A 25,951-nucleotide genomic window follows, 5' to 3' on the forward strand; every position below is an offset into this window, starting at 1 on the left:
AAGAAAGTATATCAATTTAAATGAGAAAAGTACCTAGTATAACTACTTCCGAAAACTTCAATGTAGTAATTTTACAGTTTCCGATTTTAAGTACATGTCTTTGTAAGAATCATGCAAATTCTGTAATATGTGATACACCTCAATTTATTATTATTTGAAGTAGTAGTACATTGTATTTTGTTATTAAGTTGCTTTATAAATCGATATGATGAAATGTATAATTAGTCATTCCAAGAGTCTGTTCTTAGGAAATAACTCAAATGGAAATCCAATAGTTTCTAGCGTATTTTGAAGTCATTTACATGGTTATCTCCCATAATTACAAATTCTACAGTATACATTTTATATAATTGTTATCACATTTGAACAATGGTTATATGAAAAGGAATGTGTTACTTTCTGTTCTGTTAAACAAAATATCAATATAAATATTCTTCATGCTGATTGTTGTAAATGCAAAGATATTTCATTCAACTGTGTTGAGATGTCTGCATATTAATTGCAAATTTCACTACAAAATCACAGTTGTTTGTAAAGAGTAATAAAGGGAACCAAGGTTATATCAAAAGAATGTAATCCAGGGACAAAGATTAGGCATGAAAAACAGACATACACAACAAAGAACATAAAGTAACTAAAGTCATACATACAAAGTAACAAAAGTAAATGAGCAACTCGGACTCCACTAAAAACTGGGATCATGGACCAGGTGCACCGGTATGGTAAGCGTCCTCTGTTTTTTCTAGAAATAATTGATTTAGAATTATTTAACAGGAAAAATAAAATAAAAAATAAAACAAATATAACAAAAGCTACAGATTGTACCATGGGCCACCATAAAGGGCATTTATATAGGCTATGTGTACAGGTTATGGTGGTTTTCACTATATTAAATTAATAGTGGATGTTTTCAGTAATATATCACATTTTTATATCATTAATGAAAACAAAACAAATCCGTAATTCATTCCAGAAGTTTATTTCAGCACAATATTTCTCCCATTAAATACCCAGATACATTGATTATAAGTTCATATATAAAACATTTTGTATGTTGAGGTTATATTGCTTATTGAACACTGAAAGATTTCATTTCTTCTCCTTTGTTAGATAAAGGCTTCTGTTCAATATTTTCAAAGATCTCTGTGTTTTTATACTTCGAGTTAGGCATAGATTGTTTCTTGTATTCTCTTATTATTTGTACCACCTCTTCAATCGGTGGAACGACGATAGCAAATGCCGCAGCAATCATCAACCAAATTTGACAGAAATAAACCCATGCTGAATATTGGTCAAATGATAACACATCAATTGATAAAATACTTGCGGGAAGAATAATGCAAAACAAACAACCGCTGAGTGATCCACCTATTCCTGCAACAAACCAAGTCTTTCGGAAAATTCTATTCATATGGGCTAATGTTACGGGTCTGTCATCAACAACATTAATTTGCTGCAACTCCTCTTCGTATGTCTTTCGCCATGGACTCAGTGGATTATCAATTGCCAAAGTTGTAGCCCACACTCGGTTTGCATCTTTTTCTGTTTTTATTTTGTGAGTAAGAAGCGAAACTACAACAGTAAGAGATAAACTGACAACAACTCCTGACGAGATTCCACCAAGCAAACTGTAATCTTTGCTTGTGTTGACCAAAAAATTTCTAAGTCCATCTTCATATAGAAGTTCAGCAGTAACGAACACACCAGTAAAATAAGAAATAGCACCACCAATACTCCCTGAAAAAGACACACTTTTTTAAATAAAATTGCGGGTTCAAATTTGCCAAATTGCTTAACTATATGTGCATTGAGCAATACAGTTCTTTGACTTGTCTTGACGTATTTGAACACTGAATATGTTGCTTAGTTGTCTGTTAGTAATATTGGTATATAAATCAATTTGAGATGAATACTGTAATCTGATTGGTTAAAATAATTTTGTTATATCTCAATGGATAAAAAAATATTGACACGCCCCTATTCAGTGAAATTCAGAGCTACTTTTCTCATGTTTAAAGATATAAATATGCTTTAAAATTAACTAATAAGAATTGACTGTGATAAAAAATTTGTCTATTGAAAAATAACAAATCTTCCATGTGCATATTTTGTTAATATCACTTCGCGCAATAAGGAAAAAAGAGACAATACTGCATTATAAGAAATTGTTTTTGAGAAATTGATAAAGAATGTAATTTCAACTAAAACCAATATATGATGCACGTACCTGCTACAACTCCTTCTGCAGAACATTTTGTCCACACAGTAGTTAGTAACAGTGGCCACAGAAAAGCGCTCAGAAGACCACTGATTGTATAAGCAGCAAAATTCAAGTCAGCACCACTGTTAATGATGACCAAACCATAGGGTATTATACAAATTGTTAGCCATACCATACACCAACTTTTGTGCTGCAATAATTGGTCTTCATATCGTCGATAACTGCAGAAAGTGATACTGATTGATTTAATTAGTATGTTTTATTATAATATGCTCTAAACCTTACATGGATTCTGATTGGATATTTAGTGTGAACCACGTGATTGAAATAATTTCTTCATAGACCAAAAAACTTAACAGTCATGCCTTAACTAAATTAAATTTCGCAACATATAATTATCTAAGTGCAAGTAGTTGCATACAGGGTTAGTATGCTTGATTAGATAAAATGGTATATTGTTTTGTTTAATGTCAAATAAGTGAGACAAGTAAGTCGATAGGCTAATAAACAACAAATGAATTTAAAATAAGTAATTAATCAAAGTAAATACATTGTTTGTATGGATTATGATTTAGTTTAAAGTAATAACAGTTTGAACACCTAAACTTGTTTAGGGGAAATCGAGATAACCAAGACTATTCGAAAGGTAATTAAAGAAAATAAACACACGATCGTGACTACACGGGAAAAATAGATGTACAAGAAAGAACATTATATAAAAAAACGTAAAAAGAAAAAAAAAGTATATGAGCAATCCGATATCCACTAGAAACTGCAAACATGAACCTTGTGCACCGGTAGGGTAAGTGTCATATGCTTTTCTAGAAGCACCCAAAGATTTCATCTTCAAATGGTAGAAGACAGTGGAACTTAAAATGTTTTAAAGTATTTCAGCGTAATGCATTTCGAATTGTCGTGATATATTGCAAATCAAAAAGTTTCGCCTTGTTATGACGTATTTGTTCTGTTGTACTTTTAAAATCTTAAGGTTGAAGAATGGGAAATGCGGGACTGGGAAAAATAAACCAAACATGGTGCTTAATTCCTTCACCTTCCATGAATATCACAAGTATAGTTGATGACATGACGATCTGAACGCTCACGCCTCTGAATATCGGTACTACAAGCTTTGCATTGAGTGACAGGCACACAATCACATTTTAAACTTAATTCATCTTCAGCTTTGAATATTCGTTCCTTTCCACACAAAATGCATTCTGTAGTTAAAACATTTTTCCTGAAAAAATTGTTTTTTGTTTATATTTTACAAAGTGTTAACTTTGATAAAAATACAGACCAGGTGGTATCAAAAACCTTATCAATAAGATACTATTTAATTATAATTTGAGTAGAAATGAGTCCTTTTGTTGGGTTTTATAATAATAGTGCATTAATTAATTGTATGACGTCTTGTTTTCCTTATCTTCACTTTGTATGTATTTGTTTTGCTGAATTGTATGTGTAGATCGTCTTTGCTTCCGGTGTTCACGTTCAGGATATTTTTGGATTTCAACGTATTTGAATTATCCCACTGTTGTCGCTTCGATATATTTTTACCGATATTTTATAACATCAGACTGTACAATGTTATACAAATTAATTGGTGGATACTTTTTATCGTTTGAGGATTTCAATTCGATTTTACTTCATTTTTTTTTCTTTTTTTTTTGCGATTTGCAATGTAACACTGTTTACCAAGTGTTCATGAACGATGGGATATTTTCGTGAAGATTTATTTTCGCGATTTTCTTTTCCTCCTTAAATAAGTTTGAATAGTTCACTAGAGAAAATATGTTGGTATACAGAAATACGAACCATCTATCAAATACACATTAACTTCATTGCTTAATTGAACAGTTATTTAAAAAAAAAACAGATAAAGGTTAGCGGCTTTATATATTGTAGACGCATTTTCGGTTACGAATACAAATTTGGAATACATACGGTACAATACAAAATAAAACCATTACTTACCCAAATGTTATCGTTTGACGAAAATAATTTTAAGTACAGTTTTCTTAAAGATTGAAATTTGAGAATTTGGAAATAATTTACAAACATCATAATAAACTATTAACAACATAAACATCATATAAATGCGTTAAAATGATGTTTCTTCGATCATGTTATCATGCCTAAACCCACCTGAATGGATTAATGTACACTTTGTATATGTCATATACAATAATAGAAGATATGGCCATTATCTCCCCAGAACCAGTAGACATTAATGACATTGTTATCATTCCTATCAACAGGAATGCTCCAGTCTCTCCCATACTGTTCTGCATTACGTAGGGGCATATAAAACCTGAAATATAAGAGCGTCAATAATTTCTTTTTTAAAACTCATTCCAAAACTCTTTTCTTAAGAAATCAGAACATTCAGTAAACGTGCTTACCCTACCGGTGCACCTGGTCCATGCTCCCAGTTTTAAGTGGAGTCCGAGTTCCTCATTTGCTTTTATTACTTTGTATGTATGATTTTAGTTACTTTGTATTCCTTGTTGTGTAAGTCTGTTTTCCATGTCTGGTCTTTGTCCCTGGATAACATTCTTTTGATTACCGCTATAACCTTTGTTTCCTTGATTACTCTTTTAAAATCGCAAACAAAGCTTGTACATCTACTCCATTAACGACCTGTTTTGTAAAAATGGAAAAGTTCTTTGGAATATACTAAGGTTAAGTGTGCATCTGTCAACAATAAAACATATGCTTATTGAAAACGAAATTGAATATCTCAAAAATGAATTAACCGGTCGTCTCTCCAAATATTGTGTAGAGAGCAAATGCATCAGCTATGTTCGGACGGAGATGCAATTTATGATGATTATTGGTTATTGAAAGTACTTTTTATTTATTTTCCTTTTTGGGGGCGGTTTAGCGATCTACGCATTTATTATTGGATAGTTTGTGATGATGCAGTGGTGAATACTGCACCAAGGAAGAGTGCCTTAAAGGACGCCAATCGTTACTGTCTTTTCAATTAATTTATATATTGATGCATGTTATTTAACATACATCAAGGGCTATGTACAGAATCTTGCATCATATAAATAGGTTATTGAGATAATGTACAAATAGTGCACATTAAACGATTAATCATTTGAATAGAATATATATAAAGTTGGGTTTTGATTATATTATTGAAAAAAATGATATTAATTTAAGAATGTAAATTAGCTACTCGAATTCAACAAAAGACTTGGAGCATGCACCAGGTATACCGTTAATCTTACATGCAAAATTTTAATATAATGAATACGTGTCGGCCAACAACACAAATATATATATATATACAACGTCTCAGAATGTGACGACTCTATTCGCTGCACTGCTCCATCGGATCAAATTGTTACAAAGAAGATAATGTAAACTTATAGAAGGGTCTGAAAAATTCTCAACGATGTTGGAACTGTCAAATTTGTGAAGCAAAGTTTTGGTCGTTCTCTCCGCGGAACTCGAACTCGTAACATTGTGACATCCATAGCAACACCGCCGGCCGAATGGCCTAGGGCGCTGAACTTTGTGCAGGCAGTGTTGCCATTATAGATGTCACAAGTTTGCGTTTTGGAATTTCTTTTATTTATTTTTTATTTATTTATTTATTTATTTATCTTTTTTATCATTATTATTATTATTATTATTATTATTATTATTATACCACTATTTAGACTTTTATAACAAATTTAATTCGTAATTCTTTCTTTGTATATATCAATGAACAATCTCCCATCGCAACATCGCATTCTTGTGCCTTCTATTTAAAAATGTTTAAGAAGAGTAAACAAGATTCAGTCGAAAGAGGTAAAAATGTCAAACTAAAAACAAATCTGCAATGAATAATATCTGTCTTTCAAAGGCTTTCACTCTACTCCAAAAACATTTTTTCAAAGAATATATACAAATTATTAATTTGACAGGAGTTATCTCTCCTTTTCGATAGTGTATTTTACGTAAATTGTATCCCTGATTGAATTTTTTTTTCAAGAAATGAAATTATTTTTTTTCATTAAAATGGAACGGTACATAATCTTTACCATATATCACTTGTTTTGTATGAACGTTCGCGCAGCAAAATGTAACAAACCTGAATCGATATCTTTGACGCTCAGTAAATGAGTCCCGTTCTGATAACTCATTGATAAATATATTGAGGATGTTGCTGTTGTAATTGTCAATGGGATCGCAAACCAAAGATATGCAGCGATGAAGAATCCAGCAACTCCTTGTGTAGGTTTGGCTGCTATTCTACTCTGCCAGTTTGCTTGATCACAAAAGCTTATCGAAGCTGACATGAAAAGCATAAGGAAGCCATATATAATACTACCACGAGATCGGAATGTTACAAAGGAATTATCGTAGTTTCCATCTGGTGCCTTTATACAAGACATAGCTTCATACATTTGCGCTTGAGATGTTAAAGAGTTTCCAGTTATATTATAAGATATATGAACAACGAATACTAAAACGCTGATGAAAGTGAAAGAAGTGGTGAAATAGGAAATATAAAATGTTGTTCCTAAACCTCCAATCAGACAATACGATCCAAACAGGAAAGCTAATATCAAAAGTATCATCTCGTCGGAAATATCCTTCACAATGACATCTAATGCTGCTTTGGCTGCTAAAATTAGGTTCATCAACGTAATTAAATTGGTAAGCAGTGCTATTACACAGAACACGATGTGAGCATGTTTTCCAAACCGGGCATTTACAATCTGGAAAAGGAAAAAAATGTTTAAAAAAAGAAGAAATATGTATAGCTCACAATGCATTTTATTATTATTATTATTATTATCATTATTATTATTATTATTATTTATTTTGAAATAATAAATGCAGTGTGGAAATTTTTTATCTTGAAATATATTGAAAAGTCTTGAAAGTTATTGAAAATATTGTTTAATATTAAGAAAAGTTTGGGATTATTTCTTTTCAAAATGATTTGCAATTAATTATATCTTTTTTGGCTGTGGTCTTAATTTTTGTTTTGTTTAATTACAAACAAATCGAAAACATATCGAGTCTACAGTAATAACCAAAATAAATACATACATTCACAAATTTACAACGTTCATTACTTTGACAAATAACACCTCTTGAAAAATATGAATTTAAGAACCTCAATACTTCATATGACACCAATCCTTTCACGTAAAGACCTCTATAAATTACCCACATGATATATGTTCTTCTTATTGATTCTGATGTGTGTTAGAGGTTATACTCACAGAGTTTGTCCAGGTTTTTTTCGAAGGAGAACAAGCTGATGAATTACTTATTTTCTGTATCTATTTTCCCCATTTTCGTGGTATTTTTGTTTACCATGAAAGTCCTAGTCCCAGGTTAAACGTACCTGTAGAAATGTTTTGGCACCAGGAGCCCTACTTTTAAGTGTTAGTGACAGCAGGGGAAATACCAAAATATCAGCTACAATGGCAATAGTAGGAAATAACGACCCTCCTAAACCCATCTGCAACAGAAAATTCAGAGTACATTTCAAATCGTTATCTAGAGCAAATTCAATAAAATTAAGTAGTTTCACAAAAAAACTAATTACCAAATAAACTCGATGACAAACCTATCTGTAGTAAAGGTGCAAATGAAGAGAAAATTCTGTGACAAGTCAAAATCGGAAACACTAAAATTACAACACAAAAAGGACAAAACGTCACAGACAAAAGAACCAAAATATAAAAACACAGAGAAAAGAACTTCAAATGCGGTGGAAAGTTGAATTGTTCTTGTTTCAAACAAGAAACCAGTCGTGCTGTTCGTTGGAGGTCAAGTATACTAATAATGACTGAGAATTACGCTGATAACATTCGAAAAAACCTTATGATGGTCACTTAGGTCACCTTAGAAGTTGGCATTTCAGTTTTAAACCGTAGAAAATATATTATTGTTCGGGCTAGAAGATCCGACGTAATTTTTAAGGGAGCGTTGAATGTCTTATTTCTGTCTCCGGCAAAAAAGTCATAGTGATCCATATCATTACCTTTAGGCAGTATGCATGGATAAATATTGCGCTTACAACTACATGTAACTATTCTATAATTGTGCATATGATGAATCTTTTGTTATTATTGTAAGAAAAATAGAAAAACTGTGCTTAAAATGAAACATCAATAATCCGGGGGAAACTACAAGGCTAAGAATACCAACAAGACACCAGGAATAACACATTTTACCTACAAATGAACCAAAAACAAAAGAACTAATAAGCAACCCGACCTCCACTGAAAACTGGTAGTATGGACCCGGTGCATCAGCAAGGTGATTGTTATCTACTCCTTACCTCTACCTTTCTACTTTTCTAGAAACATATACCTAATTGAAAAATATTACACCGTAATCTTTTTTTTCATTTGAAGATGGTACACCACAACACTTTAAATTATTTCAATGACACTCTTCCGTTTATGTTGCTTTTCTATAGCAGGAAGCCCATCACAGTACAGTTGAGAGGGTCAATAAATAAATGTGTCCAACTATTTGTACGCAGGTTTTACTTAATATATACAAATTATACAAAAACCTAAGAACTAATTTCTACATAAATGAAGTTTTGAGATGTTCACTGTTAATCGCACGTGGTTAATCGGAGTCAAATATTTAAGGCAAATGACTAATTGACCTTTATTGTAGTTCTACAGCTTTCGGCTGTAAAACGAAAGAAGTACGATCTTACACTCGTCAACTACTGAAGATCTGTGAGAAAATTCTTCCGCTGCGCTCCATTCGCTTACATTCGTGGAAGAAATCCCAGATCTTCAATAAAGACTCGTATAAGAATCTATCAATCCTTCACATGGCTTGTATTTTGTCTATGAATAAGTTATGGAGGTCTCAATCTATATAAAAACGATCTAAGCTTATTCCATATTCAGAGAAACTGTATGAAAAAAATAACGCCTATCAACCTATCAGGAATCATTTAAATATATCCACATTCCTCAGCAAAAAAAATTCAAAACACTAAGTGTATCGAAAGATCGGAGTAATCATTTGTATGAGCCCGTCTATATATTGGTATTAAACTCAGTCATTTTTGCAGAAGAATATTTTTTTCTACATTTTAATGTCACCGTACAATCGTTCTTTTGTATCATGTCATTTGTTAAATAAACCCAATTTCATAAATGCAGCATAATTTTATTCATGATGTGTAATCAAAAACCAAAAAAAACATATTTATCTAAGTGATTTTCTTCAATTGCAAATGCTATATATTTGTTTAAATACTACCTTAGCAAGCAAAGTAGCTTGTTGGAGGAAGTCGGATGGCCATAGTAGCTGTGACGTAACCGTTACTGCAGTAAGGCCCAATGTCACTTTTCCACCAGCGTCAAACACTGTGTCCAGGTTATGGGAGTCTTTGTAGACATATTTACGTATTAAGTTGTGTATAATTCCTAACGATATAGACAATCCTCCAAATCCAAGAAACATCAACAAAACTGCTTGATATTTCTCAATTTGTTGGGTTATGCTGTATATAAATATAAATACATTACTTAAAATATTGAGTATATAGTGTATTACTTAATACATTTTATAATTTAACTAGTTATGATGTGGGCAACTAAAAAACAGGAAAATATACCCCTGTTGAAATAGACTTAAATGTAAAACGCTTGTCGATCCCCCTCTGGAGTCACTTATTTTTATATTCATTCCTGCACATCAACATATGATATCCTACCTTACTATAAAATTTCATCAAAAAACCTTAAAAGGTTTATGTGGTTTTAACATTTCCCTTTGGAGTCCACCGACAGTAATTTTGTTCTTTCATGCACATCTACATATCTCCTCTATGCATTATACAGTACATGGACAGATCAAACAGACTAATGTTACGAATGGAAGCTGCCACCATGCGATGTTTTTTTAAAATCAAAGACACAATTACCCCGGACTTCATTTTTTATGAGCAACTCGACCTGTGTTTCTAGAAAAACATACCCTACCGGTGCACCTGACCCATTCTATTTTTTTTAATTGAGTCCGAGTTGGTGATACTTTTGTTACTGTGTATGTGTCATTTTGGTTATTTTACGTTTTCCCTGTTGTGTGTGTGTGTGTCTGTTTTCATAGTCTTGTTTCCGTCCCTGGATTACATTCTTTTGATTTCCGCTAGAATCTTGGATCTTTTGATTACTCTTTGATTAAAATCCAATGGTCACAAATTGTCATTCCTCGCAAGGTAATAAAATCTCGAAAGGAATTTAAAAACTTGGGATGCATATACACACAGACAAACCATGTTACCATATGACACTCATATTAAACTGTTTTTGAAATGTGAACATAATAGTAATAAAATAAATTGGTAAACTAGTTTTTATACCAATAAAATACGAGTTAACAAATTTCGTTTAAAAATATAGTTTCCATACTTGTAGCATTAGTGTTGGTCGATTTATATTATTTGATTGGCAGATGTATTAAAATATGTTATGATTTGTATAGCAGAAACGAAACAATACTAACTTTGACCTGGATACCGTCTCCTGAACGAGATTGGTGTAAATACAAGACCAATTGGAAGGCATATTACACAATAATCTCTGTTCGTTTGTATCTTTAAACTAATAAAACAAAGTAAAAGCAGAGGTATTTTGATTGCATTTGTCTGCCCATTTTTATAGAACATTAAACTTATTTTTTGACATCGCATTCAAAATTATTCCTGTAAGAAAAATTAGCGATACCAATCATTCAAAGAAGAGGAAAAAGTCGCAAACTCGAGAAAGATAAAGTACAATATACTAGTCACACAGTACATGAACAAAGGCAATAGCAACAGTAACTCCATTTAGAACAAGAAAGAAGGATAAAAAGTCGTAATCAATCAAACTTTTAAATATTTGTATATTATTTTTACGTTTTGCGAGTCACGTATCCTATCATCTGGAATAGATGGAACCTTCAGTCTAAACTTTTAAATGAGACCAATTATCAAAACCTAAAACAGCATACACTCAACATATTGAAACGAGTGAACATTTTCACTAATTCCGGACAAAATGTTAACAGTTGTACAGCTCAATCCGATTAAAATAAACCTATCAATTGTTCCATTCAGTCATGTTCTGTAGTTAATTTTAGATTGCTGTTCAGTTTTGCCTATTAAATGAACAATGAACTGATCCGAAACTCTCTATCAATAATCTTTTTTTTTTATTTTTGTTTCTTTAACTAAGAATATTGGTACATTTAACTTACATTTACATTTTTTTCTTAGCTTACCTTTATATGTAAGAGTTGATGTTGATACAGGAAAGATGAACTAAAATTATACAAAACATAATCTATTTTATTTTAATGGGTTAACTCAAATCTTAAATCAACTTAAATCTGTTTAGTTTTAAAAAAAAACTTAACCTTAGCACATTATCAAAACTCTTATAAACTAATATGTAAACCAAGCAACTTTTGTCGCGCATATATTTACTTTGGATCATACTACGATAGGGTTTAAGTTGCAATCCTAAATAAAATTACACTGAAGGTATTTCATGCATATCTATAAACCACCAAAATTACATGGGTAGCTGATGGTCGTTCGAGAGGTATACATTTTATGTCATACAAAAATATAAGCAAGCTAAAACGGAATTTCGACCTCTACAAAGAGTGAACAATACCTCCAAAATGTGCCGGGAAGATCGTATTGAAGCAGCTGATTGTGATATATAGTTAAACAATTCAAAATAAACTGCGAAAATTTACATCGAAATTGCATAAAAAGACACAATGTTGATTACTCCTGAATCCGTAGATAATTGTTTCGCTGATTGTTTTAGTGATCTATACCAGCCCAAAAACAACAAGAACAAGGATGAAAAGGCACATACTTACATAATGCAGACTTTTAGTGATAGAAATAAAAGTCTTGTACTGATGGATTAAATCAGGCAACTTCATGTTCATTGTGATTTGCAGAATCTCCAAATTCGGTCATTTTTAAGTCGCTAATAGTGTTACATGTAGTGGCTCTTGCACTCGTAATTTCAGTATTTTAAATTCGCATATGATTTACATAATTATATACTACTACTCCACATTAAGCTGCTGAATGATGCCATGTTCACCGTCATAGCATCATAGTTCTAGCTTCATTAGAGATCAAAATGTGTCTCTTAAATATCATACACATGTGTTCTATGTCTGAGTTTTTGCTTGTATGAGAACGGGAAGTTTACATTAAACGATGAAATTATCGATTAGTATTGTAAATTATTTAGTTGCTTATTCAGACAGAGACGCTTGTTACATATATATATATATATATATATATATATATATATATATATATATATATATATATATATATATATATATATATATATATATATATAGACATTGCCAGTTGTTTAATCTGGTTAAAAATCTGCTTCCCTAGTCATCATAAGCGACCCAAAGAAAGTACAAAGAGAACCAAATCATTATCCGCACTTCATGATAACGGTTTCGAAATGGCAGTCATATCAATAGAACCAAGATTCTAGCGGAAGTCACATCAAATTTTCAGATTTATTTTTCTAAAGCACAAAATAGAAAACAAAAACAAAAACATAAACAAACGAACAAAAAACCCTTGATAAACATAGAACATATCGCATACGTGCTATTTCGGATTTTAAAAGCAAGCCGATATCAGTGGCATAGAATATTTGACGATTAGCGACTTAAAATACTTCTGTCTTTGATTATACTATAAAGTCATGTGCTAGTATCTTACTACCTGATTTAGCACACAAGAATGTAAAGTTCCACAAAACACCTGAGTGATATCAGGTTTTTAGGAAGGATAAGCATGCAATGCTCCCACTTAAAAAAATAGACGTGCGATAAATATCGGTAAATAAAATGCCGAAACGGCAGCAGTGGGATGATTCAGATTTTTTAACGGTCTTAACGTGAACACATGGAATGGAGATGGTCTATATACACAATGTAGCAAACCGAATAAAAAATAACATATAACATTGAAGGTAATAGAAACAAGGAGTCACACAAAAATCTAAACTACTAGCAATATGAATTCTCACAAAAATCAGAAGTGACATCATGTGGTCCGAAAGAGTAAGCAAGTCCTACTCCGCCATCGTCACCCGCAATGTTGTGAGTATAAACCAGCATTTTAATATCACGCCCTTAACAAGTTTTGGGATGGATTTTCGATTGCCATATGAGGAGCGCGCGACTTAATTGGCGTAGCATTAGGCTCGGCTTGTGTGTTTGTAAATTACTGTTCGATGTGTATCACCTGCTGTCATTCATCTCAGTAGCGTGAATGAACATCAAATTCATATTAAATATTCAATGATGATATCAAATGTAATATTTTAGAAAAATTATGTTATATTCCGTTAACATCACTTGCACAAATACTCCACGTGCCACGTGCGCCATCATGTATGAAACCAAAACTGACATATCTAGCGTAAAGTGTACAGCCAAATATGGACAAATATGGCGCGTCAAAGGTGTCCGTACTAGGTCAAGAAAATGTAAAAAATGGACCGCTCTTAAAAAATCGAAATAAATCACGGAGGTTCCATTTAATCATTATTTTACCACGGGGTGACCATTTATGCCGCATTATTTTACCACGGGCGATAGCGAGTATATATTCAATATACAATTATCTACTATTCTAGAATAGTACAAATGCCTTGATATGACAATATAAGTTATTTTTTGTCGATTTATTTGTCATTTGTAAAAGGTCAGTTGCACAGCCTAACGTTTGATGTTGTTCAAGAAGATACAAAGAGCAAAAATAAATGTTTATTGTTAGTGTAATTAACCAACCAATATTTCACTAAACCATTTTAGAAAAGAAAATAAAATTACAAATACAGGAAAAATCGTAATTGAAAACTGCGCAATGGCCGGTTAGTCGCAGAAAAAAAAAGTGAATTTGATGTGTGATGAATAAATTTCACAGTGCTTGAATTTGAAAATAAAAATTAAAAATATGTCATGTAGATGTATAACTCGGCGGGTGTTTCTAGAAAAGCAGAGGACGCTTACCCAACCGGTGCACCTGGTCCATGCTCCCAGTTTTTAGTGGAGTCCAAGTTGCTCATTTACTTTTGTTACTTTGTATGTATGATTTTAGTTAGTTTATGTTCTTTGTTGTGAATGTCTTTTTTTCATGTCTGGTCTTTGTCCCTGGATTACATTCTTTTGATTACCGCTATAACCTTGGTTCCTTTGATTACTCTTTGACAAAGTGGGTCCATTAATGTAATTTATGTCTTTTAAAGATCAAATGAGAATAAAAAAAATATAATGTACGGTTAAGTACGCTTATCAATGTCTATAAACATTTGAAAACGTAATGTGCCTTAAAAGTTAATGATAATAAAATAAGGTTTAAAATGTTTTCATGTGCCTGTGTAAGTGTAAAGAGTGTTCCAAAATTAAGCACATTCTTTTAAAAGCAACCTTATTCACGATTAGACAAACAGACTTGAACAATAAATATTAAAGAAAATGTATATTCATAAAATAAAAACAGACAATCAGTGTAAAAAGTATCTTACTGGTCAATGCTTCTGTTAGTGGAGTCCGAGTTGTTGTGTATGTCTGTTTTCCATGTCTGGTCTTTGTCCCTGAATTGCTTTCTTTTGATTTCCGCTACAATCTTGGTTCCCTTGATTACTCTTATTGTTATATGTAATGCTGGTTCAGAAACTGTAAAAACATACTCATATCCGTTCAATCAATTAAGCATTGATATTCATATTCGACATCGCCCCATTCGTAACATAGAGGGATTATTCATGTTACAAACTTATTTCTCTTATACGTTATAGATTTACAACGGTTATGTCCGAGTAAAAATGTTATATCGTGTATGTAAAATCGAAACCGAATTTTCCATGTCTCTTGTCCCATTTCCCCATTCCCCAATTGCCTCTAGTCTCATTGCCCCATGCTGCACTGTCAAATGACCCATCCACTCTTGATCACCCATCGATTAGGGTTTTTTACTTGCTATGCTGGTACTGTTAACTAATGCCAATCATCCAAAAATGTCTTGTTTGTAGTTGTTTTTGCGCAATATCAAAAGTAATTTGTTACTGCTACACAATACACTCAACTGCAGTCAAATTTAGCCAAAGCTCCTAAGACACAACCAATAACGTTACCATTTTGAGATGATATCCCTAAAGTTTGAACATTTAAAGTGGCTTATAAAATATCTGGATATTATCAAACAACTTAAATTTCTCAGTAAACTCAGTATTAAGAAACGACAGAAGTGTATTTTAAGAGAATATAATCGTTTTCGTGGATTAGGAAAGAAACACATGTTCGTGGATTCTTGTATTCGTGGTTTTGAGGCGTTTAGTATACACATCAATGAAAATCTCCTCTACGTTGGGAACCAAATGTCGTGATTTGGCCTACCCACGAAAAGCTCGGAAATTAGTACCTCACTATCAATAGTACTTTAACAGTAAGTAAAGTTACATATAAAAACATAAATCAGAACAATTTTGTTAATAATACTTTTGAAAATACTTTTGAACCTTGATGGTATTGGACTGACAAGAAAGTAATAAATTGTAGAAAGAAAAGCAAAAGAAAAACAAAGAAACAAGCTAAACGTAAAGGGTGTGTGACTGTTTCCCAGCATTTTATAATTTAATATATTCCGGTATGTGTATATTTATCAGTGTACAGTCCCACACACTGTAGAACCTAACTTTTAAAATTACATCTTTGTGAAGGGTATTTCTACAAGTTCACAATGTCCATTGTAGCCCGGTCCATACAAAGTAAGATGGGAGATATCTAAAATTCTGCATATACTGGGTTTCCAGGTCTATGAAATACTCGCTTGCAAAGCTAGCAATTTACCAATAATATAGTATTATTAAATGGGTTGTTCATATTAATCCTGCATAAAGCCAAAGTACAATTAGTTTATTGTGTTGAGGTCACCTGTATGGCTCCGAGGCGCAGCTGAGTGTCAATACAGGTGATCGAAACCTTATCCGACTGTACGCGGACTTAATGCAGGATTAATATAAAAAAAACAATTTTATGATACCTTTATTAACTAATGTGTTTAATATATTATCTATGGACACATAAAGTATTCATAATAGACCAATTAATCCGTATAAAGTAGTCCCTTCATATAAATCTCAGATTTTTTCAGTAAAGATGATCTATACAGTTCATATCACATTCTGCAAATACAAAAACGGTTTTGTTTTGTAAGCACGTGCTCTTAATTATATACCGGAAGTTGAAATACTGTACAAAAACCAAAATTCATATTGACACAAGCAAATACTGTATACAGACCACTGAATTCATATTAAAACCAGTAAATTCTGTATAATAACCTTTATTTTTTTTGCAAAATAACAGTTGAAAGATAAATCTCTCTAAACCGGTCAATTTCTATTGTATTTTAAAACACGTTAGGTAATGATACGTAGAACTACTGTCATAAACTTGTCGGGCATCTTTCCCTTTGTTGTATCCTGTAATACATAGGGTTTTATATGACCTACATGATATATATTTAGTATGGTTCTGCCTTAAACCGGGCAGGTGGTGATTCATAATAACTTTAGATAATCAATGAAACTTTATATATACACTTCTTAGGTCCTAAAAACAACTTTGTTTATGTTTTCTGTTTTTATGTTCATGACGGGACGTTTTCCTGTACTTTTTCTATGTAGAACATAATCAAAATCCACGTGTTAACATCTCCAGTGGTCACCTTTAATTTGCACTTTCATTTTTAAATAGTTAAAGAGGGATTTGCAATAAAAAATAATATTTGGTGTTAAGAAATGCATGAATCACCCTTTATAAGATTCTGTCCGTTTTTAGGCAGAGGAAACAGTCGATCGTTAATTGCACAAAAAGAGACTTGAACATTTTCTACACATGGCTCGTTGCCAAGAATAAATTGAGATTGTTTAATAATATACCAGTAAAATATATTTTTTTTTCTCCGTCAATTAATATAAATATATTGCACTAGTTTAAATATGGAAATATTGGACCTAGGACAATATTAGTAGAATATATGACGTTTCTAAAAAAGAAAATATTGTATCAGGAATACAAACAAAAATTACTATATAATAAAAGGGTTATTGCTTGAATTTTGGGGAATATTGGACTTCGCAGTATATTATATTGCACTTGTAATTTGTGCAATATGATATATTTACCCCATTATTCATGCAATAACCCTATATTACATGTATATATTATGTATTATATAATATTATACATAATTATATTATAGAACAAAAATCGTATCCGTTCACCTCAGGTCGTGTTGATTTTAACTATACATCGAACGACTGCTCGAGTTTTATGATATAAGACTAATTGTACGATGTTTTCGAAAATTCAAATGCATTGCACATATTACTGTATGGTTTCAGTCACTATATATATATATATATATATCATGCCTCGGTTGTAACTACATAACAAATTTTAATCAAAGGATATAAGCTGTTGCACTATAAAAACTATATATATGGAATATGGAATGTTACTTATATCTGAATATATCATCTTGTATGAGGGAATTTGGTTCGAAATACGCAGAAATAAACCGCGAAGCGCTTTATCATATGTTTATATCGAACCACAGTTCTATATATAATATTATATATTCACATATTACACGTAGTTACATTCTATAGAATTAACATTTTTGCAAAAAATAATGATAAATTGATATTAAAGTTTTCCAATACAAATGCCTTTTGTTTAGACAGAATTATTTTATTGGTAAAAAAAGTCCGGATAAAAGGGGCGTGGTTTAAAGTTCATTACATTGCTTATTGATAAGGTGATAGGAAAACTTTGTATTCGAAATAAAAAAAAATAAAACGACCACTTCTTTTCTAAGAATAATCAAGAGAACCAAGGTTATAGCGGTAATCAAAAGAATGTAAACCAGGGACATAGACCAGACATGGAAAAGCAGACACACACAACAAAGAACATGAAGTAATTAAAATCATACATACAAAGTAACAAAAGCAAATGAGCAACTCTAACAGTAAAAATGGTCATATTGAATTTTACATATAAATATAATTGATTTTTGCGCTTTCCAAAATAATAAACTGATAAATATTGTCTACGTTCTCCCTGTTGTTCAATCATAGTCAAGTCATAAAATAAGTAAATGAAAGGATGTTAGGATGTTTGGTTTATTCAATTAAAGATTCATAGAACATGACCTTAACGTTAACACACTTAAATATATGTGTAATATATTTATTTTTGGCGTCTTCCCAATGTATCAATAATGATTTTATTTAAATCTGATCATGGCCAATTTCTTAGATTTGACACCATACCATTCGGGATGGGGATATTGGACAAAATAACTGCTGTAAATTTCAAATATGATTGAAAGTATATTTTTTAGCTTGTTTTGACTTCTTTGGATAATATATTTACAAAACATTGATGTGGGTCTATTGTCTCAGGATGAACTGCATCAAACATGATTAACTTACTTCTTGCAATAGGAAACCTTTGCAAGGAGAAAAACAAATGCTATATTAATTTTACTGGCGGTTAGTAGAAGTTTCACAAAATAAATTGACATTATCATAGGGGTTATATCCCAATTGAGGTATTTATCCTCAAATATTTGTGACTAGAGTTATTTGCCAGAGCCAACTGCAACATTATCAAGCTTTGAAACATTCAAAGGTTTGAATGTATTTCCACACTATTATTCAAAAAAATATCATATTAACACATTGAATTGCAGCAAGCACTGTAGATTATTATCATCCTAAACGAAGTGGGAAACATTTTGATTTTGTTCTTTATCTTATGATTCTTTTTTTTTTTTTTTTCATCATATATTTGCTTCCAAAGATCTCAGCAAAATCTGAATGAAATCATCAGGGTGGTGTAATCATAATCAGTGATCTTAATCGGTTGTAATCCACTACAACATAGTGAGTAATCGAAAGTAATCTGTAATCGACATTGATTTCAATTACCTGTAATCGTATTTTTATCGATAAAAGCTTCTTAAAGCTCTGTAATCATCGATTACATTTTGGAACATAGGGTTTTGAAAGGAGTTTATTTGTGTAATATTCAATAGAAGAAAGTACATTTACTTATAATATTCGAATATAGAAAAAATATGTCAATGAATCAAATATACTATCTATCATGTATTTTAAAGCATCAAGAATATTGTTTTTATTTGGTTCATTATTATTACAGACAAAAGTTACTTTATCAGGTTTCAATAAATGTGTTAAATGTGTTAACAGTTTAACAAAGAATTTATTTAATATCGTCTTTGATTGCATGTGTCTCCAGGCAATTATATATACGTACTGATTGATTTTTTTTATATCTTTTACATACAACTACTGCTTTCAAAAGGACATATTGAAAATAAAAATAAATTGCTGGCATTCCAAGATGATCACCAGTAAACAAAGTGTATTCAAGGGAATCAAGATTATAGCGGTAATCAAAAGAATGTAATCCAGAGACAAAGACCAGACATCCATCGAAAACAGATATTCACACCAAAGAACATAAAGTAACTCAAATCATACATACAAAGTAACAAAAGCAAATGAGCAGCTCGGACTCCACTAAAAAATAAATTCAAAACCAATAATGCAGCAACTGACTTTAGGAGCTCCTGTAACAATTGTACCGTTTGGGAAATATCAGTGGTGGTGTCTAGCCCAGTTACAACGTATAATGTAGAATATTTTTGTTTCAAATCTTAACCATAAGTCCATGTACGTAACACATATTTAAGAAAGAATTCACAATCAACTCCTGTGTTTAAAAGAAAGAAGAAAACGAAGTGTTTTTGTACTACATTGAAAGGCGACAATTTATGGAAACTGTATTTTAACGTCCCCGAGTTATAAATATGCAAGCGATAGCTGATTTGTTTCTGTAATATGGAATTATCTCATTTAACAGAATTACAAATACAACTGTAACTGTATCTCTTTCATACACACCATTTATAACATTCTACGAGCACGTAATATTCAGCACCTAGAATGACGAGTAGTTGAGGCAGAATGATGTATCTGATTGGAGTGACATGTGTACCTGGCGTTGATTTCACAAAAAGTCGTAAGTGTGAAATTGATCATAAATTATGACATCACAATGCTATTTAAGGTTGTGATGTCATAACTTACGATCAAGTTAACACTTACGGCTTTTTGTGAAATAGACGCCTGTTGCTTCTGTGAGATAGCACAATAAAATTTGGCTAAGAATTACAACGCAGTGTCTTTGTGATCAGTCAACTTTCCTCCTCGTGAAATGTCTGTCATAGTAAAGGGAACCGATAGGACGTTAAACAATATTCAATTTATGATAAAAATAATCAAATTTCAGATGTAACACGCTTTCTGGTTGGATAAAGATTTGTAATGTGACTGTGACGTCATCTATCTTTTTGATGATTTGCTCCTTAAATGTTGACACTAAAATTAAATTATTAGGAATGACTGTTATATCTCTTCGGTCTATTTGAATTATGCAGGTTATCTAGTGTGCACCACTAAATTTTTCCTCATAGGGCGAAAAAAAAATAAAATAGTCATTGCTAAAACAACTCGAAGTTCTTCGTCGTGTTTCTTGTATAACTTTTAAATATGTTTAAATCTATTGGTATAAACAATAGACAAATTTCACAAAACATCTGTCTATATGTCTGTTGGTCATTTCGAGGCGTTTCTTTTGAATAAATCGATTGACAAAAAGATGTAATGAAGAAGTTCTTAGTTATTTTTTACCGTTTAGATATTTTATATGTTCATTTAAAATTGAAGATGTAGACAGATGAGTTTAGGTTCATTTAGAATCACTGAATTACAAAATTGTAATCGTAGTTTGATTGAACCTAGGAAAACGAAAAAAATAAAAACAAATCAATTACTTTTGACTGCACGAAAATGTATGTACATGTTAATATTAATATATAACTTTGACAATACTCACAAATCGTAATTAATATTTAAGGTCTCAGAACCACATGAACGTTTATAAGTTTATTTAATGAGAAAAGTTGCAATGAATACTGAATATTACATGTTCACTATATTAATATTTTCACTATACTTCAAGTATGTTCTGTGAAGGGGTGCGATATAGGGTATGCGATATAGGTCTAGGGTATGATATAGGGTATGCAATATAGGTCTAGGGTATGATATAGGTAATGCAATATAGGGTAAACGATAAAGGGTTTAAACAAACACTTATAATAAATATACCAGAAAGGGTATATTTTAATCAGGATATATGATATATGCCTTTATTACGGTTTGTTCGTAATAGTTACAATTTTCACAGTGCTTTACATACATATCCATATTTTGTGATTACAATTGTATGTTTCACTCAACCAAATTCATTGTTTACATGAATATATATTTTAAAGTCAAGATGAAGCGTAATTAACTGGGAAAGTTTTACAATGTCTGCAGAGAAATTCATTAAAAAAAAGATTAAATTTCAGATTGTAAACGCCAGTTTTGAAAATTTGCTCACATTATGTATTGTGTAATAGCAATGCTTTCTTGATTGTTGACGTCGATGGGACTTATTTTAGTAACCAAAGCAGCATTGTACTTCTTGGTGAAGGTTGTTTCTGACGAGATGATGCTTTTGATACTAGCTTTCCTGTTTGGGTCATATTGGTGATTTAGGAACAACATGTTATATTTCATATTTCACCACTGCCTTTACTGTCATTGGCGTCTATTGTAACTGATAACCGGTCAATATCACGAGTACATTTTTATGAAGGCATGTCATGTATGAAGGTGCCAGACGGAAACTACGCCAATTCATTTATGACATTTCGTTCTCGTGGTGGATTTATATGTGGCTTTCTCGTGCGTCTATTCTCGGCTTCAATTAGCTTTTGTGATCAACAAACTGGCAGATCAGAGTAGCAGCCAAACCTATCCAAGGAGTGGCTGCCTTCTCAAGCGCAGCATATCTTTGGTTTGCTATTTCTTTGACAATTACAATAGCAACATCATCGATATACTGTACCTGAACCAATCCATCCGTGCAACTAAAATCGCGATCGGCCATCGATCACCGATCGGTTTACAATCAGTCGTCGATCCGTCAAACTGATCCATTAAACCGTTGATAGCATAACGTGACCACTGAGCGGTCAGTAGATTTTACGGATTCCGTTGTTTCGTTTGTCAATTGTACGCATATTTACAAAATATAATTGATTTAAACACCAATTAATTACTTTTATTCTACATTTGTTTCATTTCTAACAAAAACACAATATATGGATTTGATATCTTAAAATTAGTTTAAAATCAATATGGAAGTATATTGGGTTCGTTCCAGTGGAAATTCTTAAATTTACATGAATCGATCATCCGTCATTTTACATAACAAAAACTGCGATCACATCGGTCACCGGTCATTGGCAATCGATCCGTGATCGATCAATCAGTCAGCGGTCATCGATCCATCAAACAGTTGCGAGGATCGGTTCGGGGACTGTATTTATGTCAATATTGAATGTTTTGCTTATTTGCCATTTGTGGAAATGTAACTAATCATTCATCCGGAGAAAAAATTAACTTCCTATAACCGATTTTTTCTGATCGCTTATAAATAACATAACATTTACATGAGACGTATAACAGATGTATTTATTATACTTCAGAATATGCTTTCTTCTGTAGTATATTAAGTGAAACATCTTAACCAATTTTGTCTATATACCATAACGGTTTTGGTAAACCGGTCAAAACGTTTTGCTATAATCTTTTACGTTTTTTTTCACCTATTCTCATTAGCTTATCGAAGTTCAGGAATTCTCAGAATGTGGTCAGACACCAATCAACCATCACGGTTGGCTATTCATTTCTTGATTATGATGGCATCGTTTTGGTTCAGTATAGTAAAACTTTTTTTGGCTGTTCATTCGGAAAATAATTAAATTTATTACCCTTCATGATGATTTATTAAATATATATTGATTTCTGCACAGTATTCAAGTGTAACATAATGTAATTAAAATATCCCACAACATATGCTACTTCTCATAGTATATTTCAATAATAAAGTTCTAATAATTTTAGTCCACTTTTTTCATAAATCAATTGAATATTATGTATTAAGGTGTGTTGTTTTTTTTTATAATGCAAGCAGCATTCGGGAATTTCTGATTAACAGTAAAAAAATTTCAACAAGTGTCAACATACCTTTAATTAAGCTCAAAAAGTAATAAAATCCATGGTAACAGAACGATGACACTTCTTTAAAATAAACAAAAAAGTCAAAAAACGACACGAAGACGCATTGATGACCAAGATTGAAAGTAGTGCGACATCGACATACGCCATTTGCATCTGTAACTTTAGATCTTTGTTTTTTATATTTGCATATTTCAGAGCAATTAATGCATTTATTTCCCTCAATTAAATAACACTAACAAAGTTTACACAATCTATATAAGTTTACCTCAAAAGTCCAACAATCAAAGAACAAATTTAGACGATGTATTTTGTTTGTTTGCAACTATTTCTGATTCAAAGTGAATGGTTTTTGACATATATGGATCACCCACTGTCTGATTTTATATAGTCTGTTACTTACTTAAATAATATTTCCCGTCAACTGAATCCGGCCCTATATTTCATCCCTTATCTTGAAAAATTTTATCATATATATATATATATATATATATATATATATATGATATTAATAAAGTTATTTCTGTACTATATCAATTTAAATTTCGTATTTTCAACATATGTTTCATTCTAATGAATTACCAGATACAATCTATTTCCAAATACGTACAACCATATCAACCGAATTTATCCACTCACCTTACTTATTATCCCATGCAAAATTACTATACCAAATCCCACTTATAATATCTTTCATTCCTATTTCACATTGCCCATTAACCGCATTGAATAGGGAAATTGGCCTTGTACACCATTTTCTGGCCAAAAATATTATCAGAAAGTGACCAAAACGTACAAACTTTGACAGAATATCTGAATATTGGTAAACTTGAAGCCATTTTCTTGTCCTTTCAATGCATTATTTGTCAGAAGTCTAAATGTTATCTCATTTGTGATAAATTCAAGTCTCTAAATTTACAATTAAATCATACAACACTTTATGATAAATTTTCAGTAGAATTTCAGGCCAGTGAGACCCATTGTCGTCCTTTCTCTTTTAGAACCAACTGGAAAAGTACCAAGCCGTACATTGGTATTTTCTTTTATCTTTGCTTAGAGTTATTCTGATGTTGTTGCTATTGGTGTTGTGGAATTGAGAACACCACAAACGTTTCCGTTGTTTATGAAAATAGGTTCTTGGGTTTACAATATATATGGACGAAACAGTTGATACTGTGAATGTACTTTCATTCGTAGGTACAATTTTTTGTGGTATAGGGAAATTTTGTTAGTTCGTAGATTCTTGGATTCGTGTATTGTCAAATCTATCTTACAAATGTATCGAAACTCCTTTTCGTTGCCAACCGTATTTCGTGGTTTACCAAATCCACGGAAACCAAGAAAATTGATACCTCACCATTGATTCTGACATATGCAATGTTAAAGAGCAATACCTCACGTAGATATACAGATAGAGTTTTTATTTGTTTGTTGTTTGTTGGGGTTTAACGTCCGAGCAGCAATATTTCAGCTAAATTCAGACGATGAACATGAAATGAATGATAAAATGAACATGAAATGAAAAGAAGGATGGGACACAAGGATAATAGGGTCGACAAACTTCGATTGCCACTGGAAAAAGGGGGGATGGGTAAGGTCGGGCAATTTAGCCTCCTGTGGCGGAGCGCGAAGGTTCCTACTCCTATCGAATACCACAGCAGGGTTCTTTAACGTGCGAGGAACGTGGCATCTTTCCCAACACGGTGCACCACTATGGTTTGCGGTCAGGTTTTCCGTATTATAGCCTGACAACCCCAGCATGTAACATGCCAGGGGTACCCCATTCCACCACCTGGGGCACACATCCCAGTTGCTCTGTGGGCAGAGCGCCTAGCCCCCGGCTAGGTTTCTGAGCACTATTTAGTCGCCTTATACGACAAGCTTAGCGCTGCTGCAGGCCTATTCTTTTAACACCCGGACCTGCACGGGGCTACATGAGAGACAATCTACGTTTTGTAACCAACGAAATAATTGTATGATTGTTGAGGTTGTTACAATATAATTTAATTTAGATGTAACATGCTTTCTGGTTCTGATCTCTTAGACCAAATTTTGTATATGATTGTGAAGTCATCAACCTTTTTGTCATAATTTTGTCGTTGAATTTAATACAAAAATTGAATTATAAGGAATGACCGAGATATTTTTTTCGGTCTATTTGAAATAACCTCGAAGCGTAGCAGGGTATTTCAAGTGTGCACCACGGGTATTGAGGTTACATGTATTTCTTCATAGACCTTCAATAAAATATCTATACCAATATTTACACCAAAGACTTGAAAGTTACAGTCACTGCACTATATTTAAGGGGAAAGAGTGACGACTGGTTTGCTTGGTGTCAGAAGGATGGTATGGCATAACAAAATTTCGGACTGGAACAAAGCATGGTCTGTTCGATTGGTACTCTAAGCTCATCCGTCCTGAAATGCGTGAAATATCTCCTATAGGACGTCCAACA

At 32.1% G+C, this 25,951-nt stretch overlaps 1 protein-coding gene across 1 annotated transcript; it reads right to left on the reverse strand.

Moving 5' to 3' along the window:
• Nucleotides 1–1,069: 1,069 nt before the first annotated feature.
• On the reverse strand, nt 1,070–11,045 carry LOC148620012 (uncharacterized). Its single transcript, XM_088577077.1, has 9 exons — nt 11,014–11,045; nt 10,727–10,795; nt 9,473–9,716; nt 7,581–7,697; nt 6,312–6,942; nt 4,367–4,532; nt 3,273–3,458; nt 2,228–2,442; nt 1,070–1,737 (listed from the first exon to the last, which is right to left on the reverse strand). The coding sequence occupies exons 1-9, from the start codon at nt 11,043–11,045 to the stop codon at nt 1,070–1,072; spliced, it is 2,328 nt and encodes a 775-aa protein (XP_088433203.1).
• Nucleotides 11,046–25,951: the final 14,906 nt, after the last annotated feature.

Source organism: Perna viridis, chromosome 4, assembly GCF_037379345.1.
Source record: "Perna viridis isolate PV_CMFRI_1.1 ecotype Kerala chromosome 4, ASM3737934v1, whole genome shotgun sequence".
Classification (NCBI taxonomy): Eukaryota; Metazoa; Mollusca; class Bivalvia; order Mytilida; family Mytilidae; genus Perna; species Perna viridis.